The 25668-nt window shown below is 39.0% G+C and overlaps 2 protein-coding genes and 1 long non-coding RNA gene across 3 annotated transcripts; 2 read left to right on the top strand and 1 right to left on the bottom strand.

Moving 5' to 3' along the window:
- The first annotated feature begins 447 nt into the window (after positions 1-447).
- On the top strand, positions 448-3827 carry LOC140230326 (uncharacterized). The gene is made up of 3 exons (XR_011901388.1): positions 448-612; positions 3157-3341; positions 3772-3827. It is a non-coding gene; the product is annotated as an uncharacterized lncRNA (long non-coding RNA).
- Positions 3828-9401: 5574 nt separating this feature from the next.
- Positions 9402-14076, top strand: LOC140230672 (nucleotide triphosphate diphosphatase NUDT15-like). Its single transcript, XM_072310811.1, has 3 exons — positions 9402-9832; positions 11846-12042; positions 12630-14076. The coding sequence occupies exons 1-3, from the start codon at positions 9459-9461 to the stop codon at positions 12791-12793; spliced, it is 735 nt and encodes a 244-aa protein (XP_072166912.1). The 5' UTR covers positions 9402-9458; the 3' UTR covers positions 12794-14076.
- A 3566-nt stretch (positions 14077-17642) lies between these two features.
- LOC140230671 (small ribosomal subunit protein bS16m-like) lies at positions 17643-24770 on the bottom strand. Its single transcript, XM_072310810.1, has 3 exons — positions 24679-24770; positions 20881-21156; positions 17643-19088 (listed from the first exon to the last, which is right to left on the bottom strand). The coding sequence occupies exons 2-3, from the start codon at positions 21113-21115 to the stop codon at positions 18961-18963; spliced, it is 363 nt and encodes a 120-aa protein (XP_072166911.1). The 5' UTR covers positions 21116-21156; positions 24679-24770; the 3' UTR covers positions 17643-18960.
- Positions 24771-25668: the final 898 nt, after the last annotated feature.

Here is a 25668-nt window from a genome sequence, read left to right as displayed (position 1 = left end):
AATGACAAAAAGCTGTTTTGATTTCGCAAAATACCTTGGAAACTGTACACAATCCACACGGATACGGCCGTGGTACAAAGGTCACTGCATGCATTTACGGACGGGCGGCGCGCCGCCGCGGCGGGCGGCCGGCGCTGTTCAGCCTGGAAACCTGAACCCTCGCGCTTGCAACGCGCGAGCGGGGTTGGCACATGAGTCGGTTGCATAGAGTTCTGTGGTTGGTTGTTGTTGTTTGTAATTTGGCAGACGAGCATCGCGAGCTAGCCTTAAGGCGGACTCACACTGTGCGATTTTTACTGCGATTTACCCTTTGCGATGTCGCACGACGAGAAATCGCACAGTGTGAGAATGTCTGCGATACGACAACCGGCGATTTGGGGGCTATCGCAGCCATCGCAGCCCCATCGCAGAACTTTGAACATGTTCAAAATTCTGCGACAATCGCTTGCGACGATGATCGAAAACTTTCAGTGAAGCAAGTTGGTAGAAGAAGTACTAATCAAGATTTGGCTGGATATGCTTCCTTTATTCCACAATTGCTTACTGATCTATCTCAACATGATGACGAAGATGAGATGGGGAGGGAGTTTTACGACGACTTAGAGTGCAATCGTGAGTAATTCTACCATGAATATGGGCTTCTCGCGTCCATTGCAGCCGTTTTGTCCATACGTAGTCCCATGTATAGAGTTTGAACGAGGGCAGATTAAACAGTCTGTGGGTTGGTTAAAATTTTGTTTGCGTACCGCCGGACCGGTACTGTATGCATAGCCTTGGACTAACTTGTTAAGTGTAATACAGTAGATCTAATGTTTAAATTATACTAAGCCTAGGACCTACTGAGTACTAGTATGCTATAAACTAGACCCATATCTAGCTAGAGTGGTCTAGGCCTAAATACGTGTGTGGGCCTAGAACGAGGTGATCCGGTTCTAGGCCTAGTCTGCCCTAACTACACGCAGCCGCTGTCGCGAAGCGACAACGGTCTGGTCAGGCTAAGTCTGACCTAGATCTACATTGTACATAGGCCTATGTGTTCCAGTCGAATTTTGTAAATTAAATCGACATAGGCCTACACGTTGTATAAACTACTAGGGCTAGGCCCCTGGTCTGGACAGGCCCTAGATCTAAGTCTAGACCATAATGGCTTAGTATTGCACTGCTACTGGATCGACTGACGTGGACGTGAACACTAAACAGTAACACTAAACGTTAGGGCCTAACGTTATAGACGTGGTTTCTGTCTATTAAACGACATAACGTTGAAAAAGAGTAACCTAACCAACAGTTAGAGATCTAGTCTAGTCTGGAGGCTTCAAAATTGTGAAACATTCTTCCTGCCCTGCACACACGACCATGCTAACACACAGTTACAAAACGGTGGAGTAGGCCTACAGTTAATTCTGAGTAACCTATATGGTACCGATGGAACCGGAACAGAAACAGATCCAGATAATTTTTTACACATTGATAGGAAAGGATATTGATAATTGAAAGTCTAGCCCATCAAGATGTAACTGATATTATTGGTGATAAGATCTCCAGAAATCTACATTCTTATTAAAGGCTTATGTGATATAGATTAACTAGTCTGTCTAGACCCTAAGCACTAACAGTTAGATCTAACAGTTTTAGTCTAGCACTAGCAGTCATACCATGCACTAACGTTAGCACTACTCGCAGTCAGCAGGCTTCTTCTTAGTTTTAGACCCTTACGGTGATCTAACATAAGGGTACTAACGTTAGATGGGTCTACATTTTTTTTTTTTTTTTTTTTTGCCAAAATGTGCTCATGGATTTCAAAATCATACGGTAGGCCTACTCTGGTTAAGCTAGTGATGGCTACAGAAATACAGTGTCGATTATTATTTAGGCCTAGGCACCTACTGGATCTATATTGTCAGTAGCTGTGCTAGCCTTTCCTGCCTTTGGCTGTGGTCTAACACTAGAACCGTAGGCTTAGACCTATTTTGTATTAAACGTTAGAGGAATCAGAACTCTAACCGTTGGCGTTAGACCTACACTGTAATTGAGATCCAGTGCTGTAGTTACAAGCAGTATGAATCGAGATCCTAGACAAAAAAAATAAACAAACTGTTCCCAAACTTTTTTTTAGAGTAGACGTAGTGTCTAGTCTCATGGAAATTACCTAACTACATTTGTAAGCCAGGAGTATAGCACTCTAGATTTTTAACAATAAGGCCTAAGTGGAGCTGAGGTACTGTAACTAGATTGATCAGTTGTTCTTGGAGATTTGTACAGAAATTGTAGTTCTAGAAACACACACACACAAAACAAATGCAATGCAGTGAATTGACCCTCTCTACATGTAGGTTACTAGGTGATTAACATTTTATCAATGTTTGTCCGAGTTTTCATGTGATGATCGATCATGCACTCCAAACTGAAACTTGTTACTGTATGAGGCTGTAACATGTTCATGCTCAGGTCTGCAGACTAGTGCTACAAAGTATTTGATTATCCGGCAGTGCGTCATTTGTTAATCTGTGTCGATAATAAGCACAGCCTTGTCATTGCTACCTCAGCAAGTCACAAACGTGCTGTGCACAGCACTTGTAGGCTATATAGTATATAGTACAGTACCGGTGTACATGTCATACTCCCTGTTAACTTTAATTTCATAACAAAGTATATCAAAATGAACTCTCAGTCTGAAATCATCAAAGACCCTGCCCCAATCTGTAGGGTGTATAAACTGTACTTGCAGTTTGATTGCAGAATGTAAAACATCATTCAAGGGCAATCATGAATTATCCAAAATTGCAGACTGTAGGAAACAATGCTGTGTGCGTCATGTGTTACACATGTATGAATATTGACATACTTGTACTAAACGTACACTATATGTAATGCATAGTGTAATTTAGTTAAGCTTTCGAGCCCTTAGACCTTAGTAAATGACTGAAATAATTATGATTATGATATATGAATTTATGAAGCACTTACGTATGTACAGGCCTGTCCAATGATCAACAATGGTGAATAGTTGAATAAATTTGTTCATCACTATATGTGTTTGTTAACTCTAGATTCATTCCCAAATGTTGTCCTTTTTACCCAAATGGTAAATTTAGAGTCTACTGTAATTATCATAAATGCCTAAAAATAGTTGTCCCTTTGTGTCACCCTAAACAGGTCTGAATAAAAATGAAGTCTCTAAGGAATTCATACTGGAGGCTTGTCTCAATGTTGAAAAGGAAGAGCAGAAAAGGAGCAGCTGGCAACTGGTTGTCCTGCAGAAGTACATGAATCCCTCTGTTACCTGCAATTTCTGAGGACAAACATGCCAAGAGGATACCTAACCAATTTTGGAGACTGAGGTACAAAGATAAAATAAACACTTTTTCATACTTTTCAAAATGTTTATGTGACTGCATATGTGAATACATCAGTTTCTTTTTCTTTTTATGGTGGCTTGACAATTAAAAAAAAAACAAACAAACATTAAGTTGAGAGCAAGAAAGAAATTATTTCAAAAGTGTAATTTAATTGTCTTTTACAGTATTTTGAAGAAAATAAAAATTTCATTCATGCTAGCCTAAAAGTGATGAATAGTTTATTTATAGAACTTCAAATACAGTCATTGTAAGCAATTTCTAGAAATAAATGAAAACATTTCTTATGAAAGAATGAATCCATTGTAAGACATAGGGGGAATGCATCCCTCTTCATCATTCTAATTCAATACAATATGTAATCATGTTTGTGTGTTGTTGTTTTTTTTCTTTTTCTTTTTCTCCTATTTACTAGGAATTACAAGATGATTAAAGACTCTACCAGCAAGGCGTCAAAGGCTGAAATGCTACACATAAGGAGCAGGAGAAGGAGAAGCAGGACCTAAAAAGCAAAACCTAAGAAGATAAGAAGGAGTCAAGAAGCGAAGGAAACCAAAATTTTATCAGCAGTAGGTACCCTGCTGATGCACTAATGGAAAATATTTGCTTTACCTCTAAAATAGAGAGAGAAAGAGAAACAAAAACATGCTTGTTGTTGTTTTTTTTTTCTCTCTCTACAGACAAGTGCAACATATTTATGTATTTGGGGTGTACCTGAAAATCCCAAATTTGATTTACATACTTCAAAGAACATTGTTGAGTAGAATTTATTCAAAGAATTATCATCCAGGGATACTTAATTTTGTCAGGGCATTCAGATCCATGATCACTGTCGAAAGGATTATTCAGGTGTAAGTTCTCTAAGTATAAAATAAAAACATGCCACATTGTTCTTTTAATTTTTCAAGAAAATAAAATTCCACAGTCAATTCCATGGTCGAGGAACTTCATAAAAACTCAACTCGATAACTCAACTGTGGTTGTCAGTTGCTGATGTGTGTAGTTCAAGTGCTGTAAACACTCCAAGCAAATGGGCGGAAAGTTGGAGGCATCCTAAACTACAAACACTTGCTTCACAGGGAACCTTATGCATTTTTATAACAATTAATATTTCCCTTATTTTCTCCCTTTTGCTCTCTTTTTTGTGTTTGTTTAGCCCTTGTCATGTAGGTCACCTCAACACTTACACCTGTAACTGCAAGATCGGTGTGGGATGGCATTGCTGTCTCTCTGGGACTTACTGGAAACAAAATGTGACTTTTCAAAGCAGGAAAGTGGTAGCTATACTACAGCAGGCAGTCGTGAAGGTGGAACTTGAAGAAACTGACATATTGACTTGTTTCTTTCATTTATGTTGGACCAGTGCAAGTTTCCATGAACTTTACATGCATTTGATGTTAACTTACAATAGTTTGATTTCTGTTTTCCCACCAACTACAAACACAGCTACTCTCGAAAAACTCAAATTTACATGCAGTCACCGTGAGTCATAGTTTTTTTTTTCTGAAATACCATCAAACAGCTGAAGAATTTCAATGTGCAAGGTTTTGTCATGATTTTAAGGTGATTATGCACTGTTACTCCGACAATGCACTTTCCCCTTCTCTTTAAAATGTATCCTGCAACTTTAAATCATGTACAACAAATGTACCATGTTTTCTTTGTATCACTGAAAAACTGGAGAGGGAAAATTCCACAAGCTTTTGTTTGATTTGTGAGGGCCATTACAATGTTCAGAGACAATAGCAACACTCTTTCCACTACTGTTTAGAAATGTATGTTTTGTGCAACTTTACATTAAACTCAACATGTGTGCCAAACATTGTTTTAATGGCTCGAAAACTGGGGAGGAAAGCTGTTCTTAAAGCCGTTACATAACTTTGAGGGCAATTAGTGTTGTTACCACGGCAACACACTTTGCAGTGAGCTGAACATGTAAGCAAAACTTCTTTTGAATCGATGGAAAACTTCAGAAGTTCAAGAGATGTTTTACCTTGAAGTTGTTGTATATGACTTGCACTGTTGCAAAAGTGGTAGTGACATGACATCATATTTCTTCGTCACTCACAGGACTGCACAGAGTAAAAACACCGTAGGCCTTTGTGGAAGTGAGAGCTTATTGCAAGTTGTCTAATATTAGTTTAACTTGACCATTGAACAACTTAGTTTTGTGAACAAATTAATCACCCTAATAATGCCAGTCTACATCAACAAGGCTTTTAATAATCATTGCACAATGATGGAATTGCACAGTGTGTTTTCATCGCCCTTGTCTAAGCGAATTGAAATGTGAGTCTGACAATGATACATGTATTGCCAGAAATGTTTGAGCCAGAAAAATGGAGAATGGCACATGTATCATTGCAATAAGTTGTACTATAGCTGCAAACAAGAAATCATGTTACTGTGCAATTCTGAATTTAGAGCAATTTGAATGCAGCAGTCAGAGTTCTGAGATAGCTATTTTTTTTCCTATGCAGTCATATATATGCTACCGTATAAGTGCTGCATGGTATTTTAATCATACATATTTTAACTGCTGATCTCCCCCTCTGCACAAAATTATGTTTGTTTGTTTGCTTGTTTTTTTATCATACCTCTATCTGTATCGATGGATAACATTTATTACTGGACTCAACATCTGAGAGTTTGAGTCAGCAAATTGTTATAGTTGTATTTGCTACATTGTAGGCTACAATTTGCCACTTGCCCTTATCAGTCAAAGCAATTCAATGTTCATTCATTTGTATCTTCCTGATTTATTGGTAACACAATTGTATATTTCTTGTTTATAAGTCAGTTCTGGAAAGTAAAATGTGTAACCAAAATTACATGTACTCTAGCCTTGAACCTTTTTTTTTCCGCACATTTTAACCAGCACATCTTCTTATTGTAAAGAATGCCTAAGGTAGGCACCAACATAATCTGGGATGGAAAGAAAATGGACAATGTTGAAGATGAGATCTCCTGTAATGATATTACATTTTTAAGGTATACAATTGACAAGGTTCACACACAGTTGGAATTTCAATTCAAATGACTGCTTTGCCACAGTATTTTGCAGTGTATGCAGTGTCTGATTAATCTGGATTAGGACCAGTAGCACATTTAGTGCATTTCAAAGCACCCCTTCGGATGCTGGTATGATCATTTCAATTTGGCATTTTTCAAAATACACTGTATGTTTACAGTAAGTGTTTATGTACCTTTGTACACAAACTCTAACTGTAAACATTGCTGGTAGAGTATGTTAGATTGCAGCAATTTCCTCTCTGAGGTTTGTTTGTTTGTATTTGCAACATTACATGTGTTTGGGAAATTGTAGTGGCATAGGTAGTTGTCTCATGCAAATTGTAATGGTAACTCGTTGAGCTGAACTTCTTGTAGATGTTCAAGTTGACTGAATTTATTCATTGTTTATGTGGGAAAAAATGGAAGTTGGTGTTTTTTGTCACTTTGTGTGATACTTTTAAGAACTATGACATCCATACTGCAGTATGTATATATGAATTGTACAGCACAATTATGATATTGCTTTTCCTACTAGTTTTGCATTTTTTTTTTTGCATTTTTTTGACAGTACAATTGTATTGAACTAATTGAAGCATACAGCTGTAGTCATGATATAGAAAGACAAATTGACAACTTGAACCGCTTTGTACCATCTTATCTTTTTCTTTTTTGATGATAGAAATAAATAAACTATTGAATTGACTTTAATTGTGATCAATGTGTCTATATTTTAGATTTAATTTGATGACTTGAATATATCATTATCTTTATTCTTGTCACGTTTTTATTTGTGAATCAATATATATTGTAAATAAGTGTGATTCCCATACATCTGGATGGTAATTACATACCGTACACAAAACAAGAGTGAATTTTTCAAGGACCAACCAGAAAAATATGTCAGCACAATATTTTATGTGTTTGAGAAACCACAATGTTAGAATTCCACTATCAAAGCCTTAGAAAAGCACTCAGAGAATACAGACCTCCACCAAGCAGTACTTTTTCACCCTTACTGCGATTTCTACCCATTGTAATAATTACATAAATATGCGTAATATGCAGTAAATGACTACTTTCAATGATCAAGAATCCTACAACGTAACCCCCTTCCCCTCCCCCCCCCCCCCCCCCAAAAAAAAAAAAGGGGGGGGGGGGACTTTGATCCAGGCAGTGATCCAAATTAATACCAAAATATGGCATTTCTTTTTTCTATCATTATTAACTTTATTTCTTAGAATATACAGTGTTATTCGATTCATATCTAGCAATTTCTGTAGTTACTTCAGAATTAAAAAGAAAAAGCAAGCTTGAACATACATGTACTTTTCAAACCAACGTCGCCCAAAAAAAAAAAAAAAAAAAAAAAAACCAGTCACGAGTGACTTCATTCATGGTGACCGTTCTTTATGATGAACAGGTGCCATGATGTACGATGTACGCATGCGCACGGTGTAAATCGTAGGCCACAAATCGCACAGTGTGCGGTATACATCGCAGCACCTGCGACAGAGTGCAACAGGCTGCGATATCGCACATTGTCGCAGCGCAGCGCATCGCATTAAAAATCGCACAATATCAACCCTGTGACAACTCTCTGCTCAAGTAGCACCATGTGTGGCAGCTCCTCGTGTGTGCTGTGTGAGTGTGTGTGTGTGTGTGTGGGGGGGGGGGGGGAGTGGGGTTCTCTATCACATAACATAAGTTTTTTTCCTTCTGAATCAAAAATACAGAAGAAAATACAACAACAACAACAACAACAAAACATGACAAAAAACAAACAAACAAACAAACAAACAAACTTTTTTATGGGACTCTCATTTCCCTACCAAAATCGGCTGACAAGTTTCACATTTTTTTTTTAATGCCAATCCTCTAACAAAATCGGGCCTCAGCTGTTGACAAGCAACATTTTCTGCGAAAAAATGTGTGTGTGTGGGGGGGGGGGCAAGTGAAAAGATCCCCATGTATTAATGCAACAACAAAAAAGTGGGGTGGGGGCGCTCCCCCTCCCCCCGGTTGCCCTTGCCCGGGCATAGCTCTGCTATATCACACCTGATACATCAATGTTAGGCCTATTTTGTGTTCGTCTCGAGGTGAGGTGTTGAACTTATTGATAGGTTATCCTGACCACGTAGGGGAACCTCCTCACATGTAGATCACTGGGTAGTGGCAAAATCATCAGGGGGTGGGGAGAAAAAAAACACTTTAAGAAAGTAATTCTCTCAGTGGTGTATCCGGCAGGAGGTGCACCTTGTGTGCTGCACGGGGTGCCCCCTCTAATTCTCTTTTCTTTTCTTTTTTTTTATTACATGCAAAAGAAATAAAATGCTGTGTTTCATTTTCTTATCAACCATGGAAGTGTGACAAGAAAATTCCTGGCAAGGCTTTTCTTTTCTTTTTTCTTTTTTTTTTTTTTTTGTTTTGTTTTTTGCTTGTCAGGTGATTAAACCTGGAAGTACGTGGCACCAGAAATATGAACTGAGTTTCCATCTCCTCCCCCCCCCCCCCCTTTAAGGAATTCGTGGATCCGCCCCGGCCTGTTCTCTTGATCGTCGTGTAGATCTAGTCACAAAGGATAAACAAGAGCCAAACTGCGCTTTTTCCATCAGAATATTATTCGTTTGAGACTGAAAAAATGGAATGAACCTAACAAACACAGGCAATATACCCTGGCTCCATAAAAAAAAAAAAAAGTTAAAAAAATAGAACATAGATACATGACGTAACCTCTCTGCTCCAAAGGGTATAGTCTACCTTCCTAGTATTGGATATACGTAATTCAGTCTCAAAACGCACCTGGTTCTCGTCTTACTTGCATAGAGTTGGACCTCGCTATCAGCTTTTAAAAAGTTTTGGAACTTGCGCGTTGCGAAGAAGAGTGCGACAGTGCAGTGCCTTGGTGAGAGGCTACCTGCATTCTGCTCTTCCCAAAGAGGTTCTCCATACGAGAACCTGTTTGGCTCTTCCCAACTCTCGTACGTGGGCCAGCTTCAGCGCGCCATTTTCGACCAAGCCCGTACAAGATTGCTACCAAAGGCGCTGGCTGGCGGCTCGCGGCGGCGGCGGGCAGGTGCATGGTGTGGCGGGATGGTGATCGGGAGGAGAGTTTTTTCATTTCCAATTCGTGCACATGCGGATGCGGAACATAAGCTTACGCGACGCCTAGCTCTCTCAAGCTTTGTTCGTCCCGTCAACACATTTTACTACCGACACGTCAAGCCTCCTGTCAAATTAAAACATCCATATCTATCACGGTCTTCACTAGTTTATCGCGGGTTTGCATCGGGAAATACTTTCGAGAAACACATGGCGCCTTCAAGACATGATCCAATGAGACCAGGCATTGGGGTTGGTGTGATAGTGACGAGCAGAGATCATCCAAACTGTGTGTTGTTGGGCAAGCGGATAGGATCATCCGGAAGTGGGTCCTTCGCCTTCCCAGGTGGTCATTTGGACTTTGGGTAGGTCCGGCAAGTTACACAATCACACCAATGCACAGCACAGGCAATACAATAATTGCGACCAGGGTATTTCCTTCCTCGTCAAGAGTTCCCTAATCATATAACGTTACTAGTACCAAGTAGTAGGGCCTACCCCTCCCCCAATGTATTTTGTCATACCACTCTACACTATCTTATTAACTATATGACTCCCCCATTCCAGTAATATACAATTTACAAATGAATGTTTATGAGTGCAATGGACAGAATATTTCATGAGGTGTTACGTGAAAGATGAAATGATCCATTCAACGAGGCGCAGCCGAGTTGAATGGATTACATTTCATCTTTCACCGAATAAAATATTCTGTCCATTTCACGAATTAAAAACATTTATTATTTGTTTTATATAACACCTAAAATAGATCCTTGTCATTTGATGTTTTAAAAATTTAGAAACAAGAGAGTGCTCACTGAGCACTTTCCGCTCGTGTGCTGTCACATACACACACTGCAAACGCAAACCTTTTAACACGCGTAGTGTGTCGCGCTCTTAAGCATATCTTGCTTAGTGAGCGTGCAATGGAGCAAATTGTATGGATCAAAAATTGCACGGTAAATGGAGCCACAATTGCATGGATGATGACGTCATAGTGAAATGGGCCGAATGATCAATGTCAAACAACCAATCAAATCTAAGGATCTCTTCAGTCATTATGTGTGTAATACTCAATTATCAATGCTCTAATTGAATTCTGTTGATGTAGTGTACCGTGAACCTTGAACTTGAAGATTAAATCTAGATAGCAGCTTACCTGCATGTGAAACTGAACTGGGATGGGTGTGTGACAGAAGAGCTAGTGCCACTAGTGGCGAGTATAGCAAAATAAAGCCTAAAGGAACTCTTAGTCTTTGTCTTTATTAGTTACTGGCATTCTTCAAGATCCTACAAGTTTGTCTTCATGAAGTTTTTATTATTATGTAGATGAGGATCTCGTTATCATTCATCATTGATTAGGTTCTGTTATACGTTCATATAGAAGTGATGATAGACTTCTAGAGTTCTAGATTGGTCAAGTTAACAATCATTTACCACAGCATAAAAGAGGCAAGAATCTGAATAAAGCCTCTCTTTTTTATCCCATCTACTACCTACTGTAAAACATGATATATTCGCGGCATGAAATTTTTGCAAATTACCACTGGCGTTCAATGTATATAGTGTAGACAAGAACTTTCGCGGGCATCTTAATTTCGCGAATCTTGGCGCTCACGAAATTCGCAAAATTAAAATGCACGTGAACATATTCCTCGTTTTACAGTATATATATAGGCACGTCTGCTGACCATATGAATTGTCATCATTGATGGACCCTATTCCAGGGGTGGATCCAGGAATTCCATAAAGAGGGAGTGCCTTTACGGAATTAAAGTGGGGCGCATGTACTCCCCACCATTTTTTTCCTTTTACCTGGTATTTCTTTTGTTTTGGCAAGAAAAAAAAGAGGGAGCGCGCGTCCGGTGCGCTCCCCCCTGGATCTGCCACTGCTATTCTGACCCAAAATTCACATGTCCTTTCCAAAGAAAGACATCTTGGTAAATTTTGTTGGTTGAGAATGATGATCTCTAAAGCCATAGCGTTCGAGGCAACTTAACGCACGCCCTTCTCATTCTCACCCGACAACTTGTGATATTGCATTATTGGGAAGTGGGAATGCCTTTAACTTAAGCTGAATACATGTACTGTGAAATGGGAAAAATTTCACATGCAGGTGATGTATGAACTTAAACATTTACTAAGAGCTATAGACCACTATAGACTGGTTCACAGGGCTGCTGTTTGGTGTTCGGCATTTGCAAGTTCCTAAAGAGTCACACTTTGGAAGTCTTAAATGATATCTGTCTAGATGTTATGGATACATGCAGGCCTGTACTTAACTTACTTTACTGCAACATTTAAAAATAGTCTAGATTTGATTTGATGTTTCATGTAAGTGACAGCCTTACTTTTTCTGTTATCTTCCCTTCCCCAAGCGAGGAGTGGGCAGAATGTGCCGAGAGGGAAACCGAGGAGGAAACTGGTTTGCGTCTCACCAACGTCGTCTTCTCGACAGTCGTCAACGCTGTCTGCAAGGAGAAGGACTACCACTACGTCACAATCTTTATGAAAGCGGAGGTGGACCGAGACTTTAAGAAGGAGCCTGAAAATACCGAGCCTGATAAATGTGAAGGTGAGATACTGAAGTGAAATGGTCCTGAGAGAACACCTATCTGCATGTGCATGGCATACTTATTTGTCAATCATCAGCTGAATAGTCTCTTCGGAAAAGGCAAATAAGCTAGCAATTGATGGTAACACACATAAATTGAATGTATTCTGTGTTGGTGCATGACATGATTCGTTCCTGTATTCTGCAGATATGCAATTCTTCAGATATATTGTGTATTTCTCTGATTACAGACATACAGGCAATGTCAATATGAAATTTGACAGGAACACGTCAAATCCACTCACTGAAGGAATGCCATACAAAAACAAAACAAAAACAAAGCAAAAACAAATTAGAGATCAATTAAAATCTAAAGCCCTCCGCACACTATAAGACTCATGACTATACAACTGACAGACTCTGGATGTGAAATGAATCACAATAGTCTCAGAATAAACATGCTTGTTTATTTCAGATCCAAAGTCGCTTAGTCGTATGACAGAAAGCGGTACACTGTATCATGTGTGGTGGGCTTTAGAATTACTACATCATGATTTAAATGACTTTTTAAATGCTTGTGGTTTGCATTCTCTCTTTTCCTTCTGCAGGATGGGAGTGGGTGAACTGGGATGAGTTTCCTCCAGCTGATCAACTCTTCTGGCCTCTACGTGTCGCAAGAGAGCAGGGAATGAACCCCTTCCACCCCCTGAAGGAGGCAAAGGATCTCAACAACCATTCAACAAATTGTAATAACATTGATGCACATAGCTGAAAAGCATTCCACATCAGAGATGTTTTTGTATAGATATACTAGAATCACTACATGTAATATAGATCACTTGATCTGTTCAGATTTCATAGAAATGTCCATCAAATGAAGGGAGTGCAATGGTCATTGTAATGTTTTGAAGTTGCCCAGTGTGATATCCCATGGGGACAACAGGATAATTGTATTCCTTCCAGGACTGTGTCAAAAAAGCGAATAAACATTGGGCTTCCTTGTGTGCCTTTTAGCAAGTGCTGATCAAGCACATTTTGTACGTGTATTCTGTTTTGATATTATGGCTCTTTTTATTTTGTTTATTTGAATGAAACCAAACATTCCTTGACACCATCATTATACTGAAGACTCTGTTGAAAAAAAAAAAGTCCTTGGGACCGAGTTTTCTTTCACTGTAATGAGAATTTCATTGTACGATGTAATCGTGTTCGTTAAAATGGTAGTGCGTTGTATTCATTTGCTATAAACACCTCAGTCAAATTATCACAATCCTGACGACATTATCTACAACTTAATGTCATTGTTTCATCAATCAATTTTATCTTGCAACTTTGTGTCATACTGCTCATAGAAAAGCCCCATGCTTTTGTGTCAGTTGCATGTGAATGCCATTAGTTCATGTATTTCTGTTTTCAACTTGGAAAACCTTTTTTTTTATTTTGTCATGTGGTGGTCTACTGTAAACAATAGTTATTGTTACAAGACATGTCACTTTGACTGCGTGTATTGTGAAAGTTGCTTATGAGTGATTACAGAGACTCCAACCTCAAGAACCTTCTGATCTGGAGATTCTCCCGCCTGAAGCCCCTAGTAAACGGGAGACTCCAACTTGATGTGCCCGAAGCGCGAAGTTCCTTGCGGCCGGGGTCCAGTTCTAGTGTTTTAGATGCTCTATTGTGCTATCTAAGGCCAATTTTTCAACATCAATGATGGCAATAAGTACAAAATCCTTTCCAACTGGAGACACAGAGCCAGGGCAGGAGAAAATAAATCTCGAGCGGGAGAACAGGAGATTTTACAAAAATTGGCTTTCGGCGGGAGATCTCCCGTCGAAAGCGGGAGAGTTGGAGTCTCTGTGATTACAAAGAAAGAAAACACAAGTCAGCTATAGTGGTGATGCTACACAGACTCAGACACAGACACGTGCACTCTCTCCCTCTCTATACAGTGGACTCCCATATTATAATGAAGTCCTTGGGACCGGCAGTTTTCTTTCATTACATTGAAATTTCGTTATAACTGAATGAATAGACAATAAAAATACATAGAGTCAATTATGTTGCAGCCCTGAATTTTACTTCGTTGTAACTGGAATTTTGCTATAACCGTGTTCATTATAATGGGAGTGCACTGTATATATTTCTATTATATATCATATATATATATATATATATATAAAATAGCATACATACTTATTATACAGGCCGGCAGTGCATGACAAAAGTTATAGTGCACGCAAAATATAACGATTGAAGACGATAACCCACTATCGATTTGATATCGGTTTTTGTTCCCTCATTTTAATCATCGAGTACTGAATCCCGCACCTCATTGACGCGATTGCGCCACAACCGCGATATGCTCGATATTATCGTTATTCTCGATTCTCGCTGACTATGCCAGCAACTTATCTGTGTGGGACTAGACTTTCAGCGGTAGATTTAAACACAGAAGCTGAAATGAACAGGTTCGCTATTTTTACAGAGACTGATCCATATAAACAGTATCTTAGACAATAAGGACATAAAGGATGCCATCAAATACGCCCTACGAATTTATTTTGGACTCCTACTTTTCCGAAAGAGGAATCAATCCGACGGATATTGAGCAAGTCAACCCAAGATTTGTGCCGCTTTCTCCGTACATTCTACGCGGAAGTGCGCCGTGGAAATGGGCAGCGTGTGTACGGTAGACTATACGCTAAGCGCCCTTTGATCACGCTACGCTATGAACTTTTACTACGACATTCACAACACACTCTCGGAATCCACTTGTGTAGCAATGGTGACTTCAATGATGCCTGGCACGAGCCTTGTGTTTAAATCCAGTAGATCCCTAATCCTACAAAACATCATCTAGTCCTGGTCCTGGACCCACAGTGCAGTAAGTAAACTTAGGGCGTCTAACGTGTTACTGCTAGTGCTAGATCCATGGTAGACCTACTGTATTGTAGGGTCAAGTGTTAACTAACGTTAGCTCTGTCGCTCGTAAGTGACGTAGGTCTAGTAGTATAACGTTAGGCCAGGGCCCCTAGACCTAATTCTGTCGTAGGGCCTAGAAATCGTTAGATATAACCACGTAGACCCTAGACTCTATAGTTGAATTTGGATCTTCAGGATTTTGTCTACACAGGTTCAAAGAAACTGGTATTATTGCTTGTCTAGACACGTGTAGAGTCTTAAATGATCTAGCTAGGCTTTCGTATTTTTTCAATTTATCTTGCCTGGGTATGTATGCTATTTTATATAACACATAGTGCATGACATCTTATTGCACTATAACAAGTACCAAGCACCTCCAAATTCTGAATTTGCCCTCAGGCAATTATATTCAATTCGGCCTGCGGCCTCATTGAATATAACTGGCCTTCGGGGCAAATTCAGAATTTGTCGGTGCTTATATTGTTATAGTGCATTCAGCCTCATGCACTATATATATAATATACATATATATATATACATATATGTATATATATACACATGTATACATATACACACACACACACACATACATGTACACATGCATACATACACACACATATATAATAGTGGTCCATTCAGCATATGAGTACATGTACTTAATACCAAAATCAGTTTCATCTGCTGGTGATACTATTGTAGATTGTGTGGGACATGTAGTGCACATGTACTGTGTTCCCATTGAAGTTTATGCGGCTTTCAAAGGATGTCCCATGTGGTATTTTGTTCTTGGTACTGCTGAATATGTTTTCAAGGTAAATGCTGAAACATAATGTTATACAGGCACATGTAATACCTTGTACCATGGACAGTGTACTTCACATATTCAGGGTATTCTTTGTGTGTGATCAAATATTCACGGTACAACTGTACTCGAGAGATACCAACACAGTTGCACTTAACGCATCGACTCCTGATGCACTCTTCAGAGCAATAAAAGTACATGTAAAATGTATTTATCATTGCAGTACTGATGTATATAAACTTCACTTCTGCAAAAAATGTTTTGTGTACATCATACATGTACATTAAACATGTAATGTAGTACATGTACAGTGTATACCAATGACATTGTACACACGTATAAAGTACATTGTAATATTTTTCTCTTTCTTTTTTTTTAATCATGACCACATCAAATAAATCCAGTTGTAAACTACATGTAATTTGCTTATGAGACTGGTCTGTATTATGTAACAAGGCATTTTTCCATTGCATTGTACGTGTATTTCGTTTCTGAACAATCCCTAACATTGCTACACTTTAGTAGGATTTGTCTGCTTTGATGCAGTGGGTACGAGGGATAATTATGGAATTCAGTTTTGGCCAGCATCCGATGTGCTGTGCCTGGTAAATTACTTGGCTGCGGTGACTTGTACATGGCATAATGTATGATTGTACAAAATTTGCCATTCGACAAAAAGGATGACAGAACATGTCAACAAATTCCACACACAGTACAAATTTGTATCTGGAATCTTAAACATCACGTAAGGTTACCAAAACATTGTGTTCATGTAAGTCTGTATTTGTGTGTGCGACTGTGGGTGCATGCTTGCTTGTATTGTGTACAATGTGCGAGTATAATGTGGTTCAAAAATAACAATTACATGCGGTATAAGCTGTTATTTTCACGAATTTTGTGAATCGCTATTGGACGGCAAATTTAACCACATGCAAAAATATCTCAGACTGACAGGCATTAGTGCACTTACGATAGCCAAGTTGTCAAAATCGTGAAAACCACACCTCACGAAAGTGTCCTTGACCACCTAATTCGCAAAAATAACAGCTTATCATATGTACAGTACATAGTACACTGTTGTGTGTGTACAGAGTACTGTATTTGCAGAATGCCAGTACTGTATTTGAATGAGAAATCGTCCTGTACATGCATAATGTACATATACTATCACGTAAGGACTCTTGTTGACAGAATTATGCACATTACACATTTCTTTCTATCTGTCAATTTGTAACTGCAGTATGATTAAAAAAGTGATACAATGTACATGCAGTTAATAAGCCAGGTCGGAGTTACAAGAGTAGTAGCTCATGCACACATTGGTACACATGACCTTTCTTTCTTTTTTTTTTTTCAGCTGGCTAGGCACTTCACTCATCATCAAAGTGACATAATGCATGTATAAGCTTTCCAGACAATTTATAAAATGTATTACTCTTGTTCAAACAAAGAATGAGCTTTAGTAGGCAAGCTGACTAGAACGGTCCATCCTTCAAAACTTTGGTAAGCATCCACTCATTATCTTGCATTGACTGTATTAACAAACCTTTTCAAATGATATTGCCAAATACCATGGTTGCTGTTAGTGGATGTGCTGGCAAGCATCATATAAATGGTGATACAAATGATCATTTTGTCACAGATAATAATTTCAGTGAAAGTAAAAACAACATGCCTGTTGGTACAAATTATGTTTTTATGCTCATGTGCAATGTAGAACTCCAAACTGGCTTATAGAAAAAGGTTGACTTTGGAGGGTCTCTGCAGGTCCTCGTGGAAATAGTACACATACAGTACTCTCCAAACTTTGACTACAAAGGTAATTCTGTCTATTGTTGGGTTTTATAAAAAAAAATAAATAAAAATAATAATAATAATAATAATAATAATGCACACACAGACATAGACACACATAACAGGTGATTCCTTTTTCTTTTCTTTTTTAAATTTTGCTTCAACTTTATGGGGTTGGATCATTAAAGCTTCAATCATACTTTGGAAGATTAAACTGTGCAGGCCCAGAAAAGATGACATTGATTAGTCCAAATTTTGGTATGTACAAACATGTACAGTCCTACACAGCACAGTTTGACATTTCACAATACATGTAGGCCCTATTGTGAAAACAGTGAATGCTTACTGTTCTCATTTCGTAACAGAGATAATTCAAGCCCTGGAGCACAGGCAAGCAATGTATGTACTGTATATGAATTGTATATACACACCAAAGTGATGCTTCATTTGGATATTTTTATTTTTTTTAGAGCAGACCTAAAACACACTGCCAATTTGAATAGCGTACTTGGTGTGTAATTGTATCACAGTGTATAGACCAGTTACTTTCTAAGAAAATGGTTTCATTGTTTGCAATGAGATGCTACTTCTCATAGAGCACATGTACTGCCTGATACCACTTGTCAACTACTGCTAGACACCTTACGGGGACCACAAGGGGTTGGCATCTCCTCACACGTTTCTCGTATGTAAGCGGGGCAGACAATTTTACTGCCCTGGCAAGCTGCTCTTCATGAGGAGTGAAATGGGGTCACTTACATGCTCGAGTTACATGTAGCATTCCCTAACATATTGTATATGACCTCCACTCTTTGTTTTTATTAGGGATGGAATAATTTCCCTCCACCTTACGACAAGGAAATTTTCATGTCACTGGTATTGGTCCAGAGCAAAGATATACAGGAAAGGAGAATCCTTTATCCCACCCCATCCCCATCCCCCAACATACACAATCAACCAAAGCAGCGTGGCTTCTTTAGGTTCGAGACAAACAAAACATGAATTCAAAATCTGGTCTTGAACCATATGGTTACATGCATTACCATGAATATATCTCCTCTGCTAGAAATCAATCACTTCTTGAGCAGAATCTTCAAAAGGACATACACATTTGGCTAGTTGTTGGTAGCCTCCAAGTGTCTAGACAGAAACTAGACTCACGTTGTCATACCAAGCAATATCTGTAGTCATGATTGACTGTAGCATTACCATGCTGAGGATGAGTCTCGAGTGTACTCGGGGCAAGTGTCTATGGGAATTGCGTGTTGTAGCAAAATCAGCCTGTCCTCAACTGGTTAAAGCTGTAAAGCTTTTTGTATTGCAGAGCTAAAATCGTACCACAGCAGTCTCTTTGAAAGTCGAAGTCTTGGATCACACCAAGTTCAATTCACAGTTATTGAGTACATGTATTGACATTCTGCTCAGTTGTCTTCGTCGTTTTCATTTTCAGCAGCTGCAGCTGCCTCTTTCTCCTTCATGGCCGTCTTATGTCTCGCTCTCCTTGCTAGTACATATGTCCTTGGGTGGACTGGTAGCAAGCCTGAAAGACCTGTTGAAGTTCAGAGAAATTGAGAAACACACAATGGTCAAAATAATCTTCTCAATCCCGTACTGTAAAAGTGGATATTTTCGCGCAACTAATTTTTCGCGCTAGGCCGGGTCAGAAGAGTTTCGCGTGTTTTTAATTCCGCGGAATCAAGACATCACGCACAGGAACGTAGGGCAAGCAAAAATATTCATGCATTTTTATTTTCGCGCTAGTTTCTGGTTGCGCGAAATGCGCAAAAATTTCAACACCGCGAAAATTTCCACTTTTACAGTAACTGACTGCTTTGACTGTCTGTGAGTAGCTTAAAGGACAAGTTCACCTTCATAAACATAAGGATTGAGAGAATGCAACAATATTAGTAGAACACATCAGTGAAAGTTTGAGGAAAATTGGACAATCGATGCAAAAGTTATGAATTTTTAAAATTTTTGTGTTGGAACCCCTGGATAAGGAGACTACTAAGGCTCGTGATGTCATATGAGTACAACAGTATGTATAAAGAAAATTCAACATATTTTCACTTTTTTTACATAATAAAAGAACACTTGACTTGCCTCTTTCTAAAGGCAATGGGAATAATGTTACCCATAACATATGTCAGTAACGAGTCAAGGGAATGTGTACTTTCTTCAAAAGATGAAATTTTGTGAAATTCTCTTTATATTTTCCTTATATTGTTGTACGCATGTGACATCATACACTGCAGTAGTCTTCTCATCCAGCGGTGACTGCACAAAAACTTGAAAAATTCGTAACTTTTGAACGGATTGTCCGATTTTCCTCAAACTTTCAATGATGTGTTCTACTAATATTGCTACATTCTCTCAATCCTTATGTTAATGAAGGTGAACTTGTCCTTTAACAGGTGGCACAACACGTTCATAGTTGAGATCACTGAAGTTTCATCAAATTTGCCAGAGAAAAAAAAAGTCACAGAACTTTAAAAATGTGACATGCTTTTGTAAAACAGGATTTATGTGAAAAGATATAAGGATGTTAGCCCCTCACAACATTCCTATTGGTTTGTACATACCATGTAAAATGTACAATTTGTGTGTATTTTGTCATTGAGTTTGTTATTTCCACTCACTCCCCCTATATAGTCATTGCTAATTTACAGCAACTCTGTGATGATTTGGTACATAAATTCCTGTTTCCTATTTTAATTCATTAAAATGGCAAACAAGGAGACACATGTACAGAAACTCTGAAATTATTCTGTGCAACATTAAGCATATATGTTGCTCTACATCAGATGTTTTATCAATTGTCATTCTCCATACAAATGCTGATAATGAAGCTGCCTGGATGACAGGTTCAGTTCCTACTGGTTCCTTTTTTCTGACATGTTTGCTAAAACATAGATAGCAGTTGTGATCTTGCAAATGCATTTGTACTGAGGGTGACAATTGATTACAAAACAAACAAACAAATCTGTCATAGAACATCTTCATTGCATTATGCCTCTGCATTACAGTGGACTTCGTTATAACAAAGTCCTCGGGACCGACAGTTTTCTTTCGTTCTATCAAAATTTCTATATAAGCCAACAAACAAATGATAGAAAAAAACATACAGCCAATAATGCTGTGGCCTGAATTTTTTCTTTGTTGCAACTGGAATTTCGTTATAATTCATTATATTCATAATTCATTATAATTCATTATATCAGGAGTGCACTGTAACATTCTTTTGCTTTCAATTAGCAATCTTGTTTGCCTCTGCAACTACATGCATGTCTGCAGCATCTTATGGTCAGACAAAGTGCGAATGAATCAGCCAAATAGCTCACCAAGGAGATGCGAGACCGGTGTGGACGGTTGGGCACCACTGGCCAGCCAGAATTTGATCCGTTCCACATTCAGACTTATGAGCTTCTCATTGTGGTTGTTTGGCATCGGGTCATACGTTCCGAGCTGTTCGAGGGCACGGCCGCTGTTCCTGGCAAACTTGTTGTGGATGACAACAATGTGGAAGAAGGGCCTGTTGGTGCAGCCAAACCTCGCCAGTCTCATAACGACAACCATGGTGATCTCCTTGGGAAGGCTGGTCCTTTTCAAGTCTTTACCTAATCATCAAAGTGTTCATGAAATAAACAAGAAAATTAAGACTACAATGCTTGTTTATCAGAAAATGTACTTCCAGTTTTATGTCCTAATTAAATCATATCTTTTCCTTGTTAAATACTCACTTCAATACACGCCATCTCCCACCTTTTGTTTTTTCTCCCCCTTCTCTCACTAATCATCAGTTACATATAACTGTGCAAAGAACATGATCGTGTCATCAGACATCTACATATATACCTGGAAACCTATCAATGTATTACAATTAACTAAACAAGAATTAAACTGTCTGTAGTCATCACTCATGTCATGGATGGTTTAACTGTTGTTGATTCAGTGTGATTGGCAACATTTATAGCAGAGTTGTAAGCAGCAATTGACTGCAGGCACTCGAGGCTAACTATGCCAGCCATTTCACTGAATGTGAATGGTTATAGGCAATATCGTATAAATCCACAGGCAGTAATCATGCCTTTGATAATGATGCTCTTGTCCCACTCTGTTACTACGTATGACCCTTAAAAAACAAAATAAAACAAAACAAAACCAAATGGGCCTCACATGGTCCCGGTGGTTTAGTCATATGCGTACGTGGGCGCACGGCGCAAGTTTCCTATAGAGACCTACGTATGCTATCGACTCCTCTTTAAAGGGAAGATAAACCCCAAGAACAATGTGGATTGAGTGAAAGCAGCAACATTAGTAGAACACATCAGTGAAAGTTTGAAGGAAATCGGACAATCGATGCAAAAGTTATGAATTTTTAAAGTTTTGGTGTTGGAACCGCTGGATGAGGAGACTACTAGAGGTTATGACGTATGAGTGGACTACAATATCAAGAAAATCTAAAGAAAATACTACAAAAATCCATTTTTCATGAAAATTACAAATTCCATCAACTTGATATTGACATATGTTAAGGGTAGCAATTATTCCCCCTGCTTTCTGAAAGCGGTTGGTCCACTGCTCTTTCATAATTCTAGAAAAGTGAATTTTTGTTGAATATCCTTTATATTTTCTTTGTATTGTTGTCCACTCATACGTCATATCCTCTAGTAGTCTCCTCATCCAGCGGTTCCAACACCAAAACTTTAAAAATTCATAACTTTTGCATCGATTGTCCGATTTTTCTCAAACTTTCACTGATGTGTTCTACTAATGTTGCTGCTTTCACTCAATCCACATTGCTCTTTGGGTTTACCTTCCCTTTAACGCTTATGCTTTGACCCATTTCCCTCTTCCCTCCCCCCCCCCCCCCCCCCCGAGTCCGAAGAAGACCGATCCACTGTAGTCAGTAGTCCAATCGCAGTTCGGCTCATGATTCGGCTGAGGGGGATGACAGCTTTAGCACACTTCTAATTTTGTGATGTCATACTAAGAAGCACATAAGCACGCTTCCTGGCATCACTACAGACTGTGTGATGCGCACAGAAGACAGCAAAGGCAACGTTACCTACATGTAGCAACACCTACGCGCTTTTATACTCTTGATGACAGCTTAACTTCAGCAATCTTCATATCATGCTCACGGTGATCGGCAGTATCATCCAACAGCACCCTTGCACCCACCGGGACTACATGCACCTTTAATAATTATCCTAGCATCCTGTCATGTCAAATAGTGCTGTGTTCAGTGCAGCACAGCTACAGGATTGGATGATTGGACTAATTGGAGGATGAGTTCCCTCCCACTCCTCATGCACCAGCCACTTACATTAAGTGCACATTAATATGCTATTTTATATGAGTTCTCTGGCAAATGGCACGAGTATGGCAACTCACGATCATGCTCAGCTCATGATCTTATGCGCAGGTAATTATAACCCTTGACATTGTGCAAACTGACCTGATCGTAGACTTGACATATACAGTTGCACCTACTACTCATAGATCACTTTTTGATTAAATACCATGTATCTTAGAAAATATCGCTCAGTTTCACCTTAGATTCATTTCACTCAAGGCAGAAAATACCGCAGATTCATATCCACGGCTCAGATTGTTGACTCGTACTATACGCGTGGACTTCTTGGTGACAAACGCAAGTGACTTTTTTCACTGTGCACCGGCGCAAGCTTATCATTTTAATCCACCACCTATTTTCCCTTTGAAAAGCACGTAAATCCAGTGAATGGCAAAATATTTGGAACAATAATTATGTGTATTACTAATGAGGATTTTCTTCGATTCTTTTTCCTCCCACTTCCTAAGGTTATTAACCCGAATCCCCCAATTTCTCTTGATTTGTATTCATGTTCGAATGTTCTAACATACTGCGCCCTGTCCCACGCGTACTTTTGATTTTATACGCAAGAAAGCCATTGCGCAAGGGTGGTCAATCTAAAAATATGTGGTCAATGAGTAGATTAGTAGACTTTCCTAAACAGCTTGGTGCTCGTACATGGTGATGCTAAAGAGATGGGGCTGGACCCCAGGCAGGGCAGGGACAGACAGGCAGGGCATGTGGGCAGAGTTGGTAGAATGTGGCATAACATGTACATGATGAAACATCAATTACCGTATAGTCGCCACTTGCGTGCATTTCCTATGCACTCCCGAGTTGGCAAACTAGGGTGTTGAATTATAGTTCAGCGCCCATAGCGCGCCACGTATTATGTGTGCTATTTATACACAGACTTCAATGTAGGATGCAGTGTGCATCATCGCATTTAAAAAATCTATTCAAAATAATTAAAAAAAAAACATTCTCGCATTAAAAAAGGTTTTGTCACCTATAGACATATTCTACAATTGGTAGAATACATTTGGATTACAATTATTTGTGTTTTTATGGAGGAAAAAGGAGAATTAGGAATGACTTTTGACAGCGAAGAAAATCCGTCGCCCCAGCTGATCTCCAATTGCAGCGCGCATTACATGCGATGTGAATGTCTGGCGACTTTAGTCTTTAGGTAGGCCTAGTGGTAATTGGCGTTAATGTCGTTACGTTGCATACTTGACTGAAAGATCGGTCTGCTACTCAGTGCTAGTGTACTGTAGCTTGTCGGGGATATGTTTCGCAGAGACTGGGTCTGGCTTCACGGAATAGCGAGGAGCTAGAGCTGAGCCGTGAAGCAATTCAAGCCATAAATAACGTTAAATCTAGATCTATGACTTAGTATGAGTAAATTTATAAGACTCAGAGTAAAAAATATTTAAAAAAATAAATAAATCACAAAAACAAACTCCTCCAGACAAACGGATTTTCTGTCTAGTCTAACGTTAGCTGCTTACTTACTAACTGCGACCAGCCCGAACGCGAAAGTTAAACTTGTCGCAGTTGAATAGAGTTAGATCTAGGCAAGGGTCGCTCGCTGGTGCTGGTGCGGTTGATTTATGATGACCACACAACACACACGAATACCAACATATGGGACCGAACAAATAAGAATTAAGATACCGTTAAATTAGCGAAAATTTGATAGGTCAACGCTATGCATTCGCTTTAAAAACAGGCTAATGTTTTAAAAAAAAAACCTTGTCTATATTGGGGTATAAATCTTAAATGGCAGAATAATACATACGTGGGCGTTCGTGTCAGTCCTTCCAATTCCACCGCCGCCACCACAGATTCATCGACTATAGCTACCTATCTGTGGCTGCACTACTCGATATGCATACGCATTGTGGAGCAGTCAACTACAGTAGCTAGATGGTGTACTTCTGCGCTGATCTATCCTCTTTGGTGGGGGGGGGGGGGGGGATGAGTTCGGTGAATAATGTAAAATAATCCAGAGGGCTTGTCACAAAAATTTCCAAAATTCATCACTTTTGAACGGATTGTAGTACGTCTAGTCTTCTAATCCAGCGGTCTCATCATCAAAATGTCAAAAATTCATAACTTTTGAACGGATTAATTGTATCACATTGTCCTTTAAACTTTCACTGATGTGTTCTACTAATATTGCTGCATTCACTCAATCTACATGTATATTTGGGGTAAAATTACGCTGGTTTCTGAAAAGAGGAGTAATGAAGAATGTGTTCAGTGCAACCAGTGTCCAAACAGATAATTTTTATTTTTTATTTTTTATGCATTCAATCTTAAATTTTAAGCAGATCACACTCAGTTCCTTGTACTATCCTACCACCCCTCTCTTAACCGGGGAGGTAGAAGAGTCCACCTCCCTGGTTAACTATTAATCAATTAATGTGTGTGTGTGTGTGAGTGAGTTCGTGTGTGTATGCCGTCTGTGCGTGTGTGTGTGTTTGTGTGTGTGTGTGTGTTGCTCTGTGTGTGGTGTGTTTGATGTGTGTGCGTGTGTGCGCGCTCGTGTGCGTGTGTGATATGTGTGTGTATTTTTTCTAATATAGAATAATTTGTATATTGTTTATATGAAAAAAATATTGACAAAAAAAGAGTGTATGTGTGTGTGTGTGTGCTTTGTGCGTTTCTGTCATATTCTTGCGCTGTCTACGGCTAGAGTACAATTAAGGAGTTTACGCTAAACAGACAAATATTACCCGAGTGTAGATCATTTTCATGTGTTTTTAGAAATTTTATTATCATTGTG

This window comes from Diadema setosum, chromosome 7 (assembly GCF_964275005.1).
Source record: "Diadema setosum chromosome 7, eeDiaSeto1, whole genome shotgun sequence".
Taxonomy (NCBI): domain Eukaryota; kingdom Metazoa; phylum Echinodermata; class Echinoidea; order Diadematoida; family Diadematidae; genus Diadema; species Diadema setosum.
The sequence above is the reverse complement of the archived record's forward strand: the minus strand, read 5'-3'. Positions and strand labels throughout refer to the sequence as shown.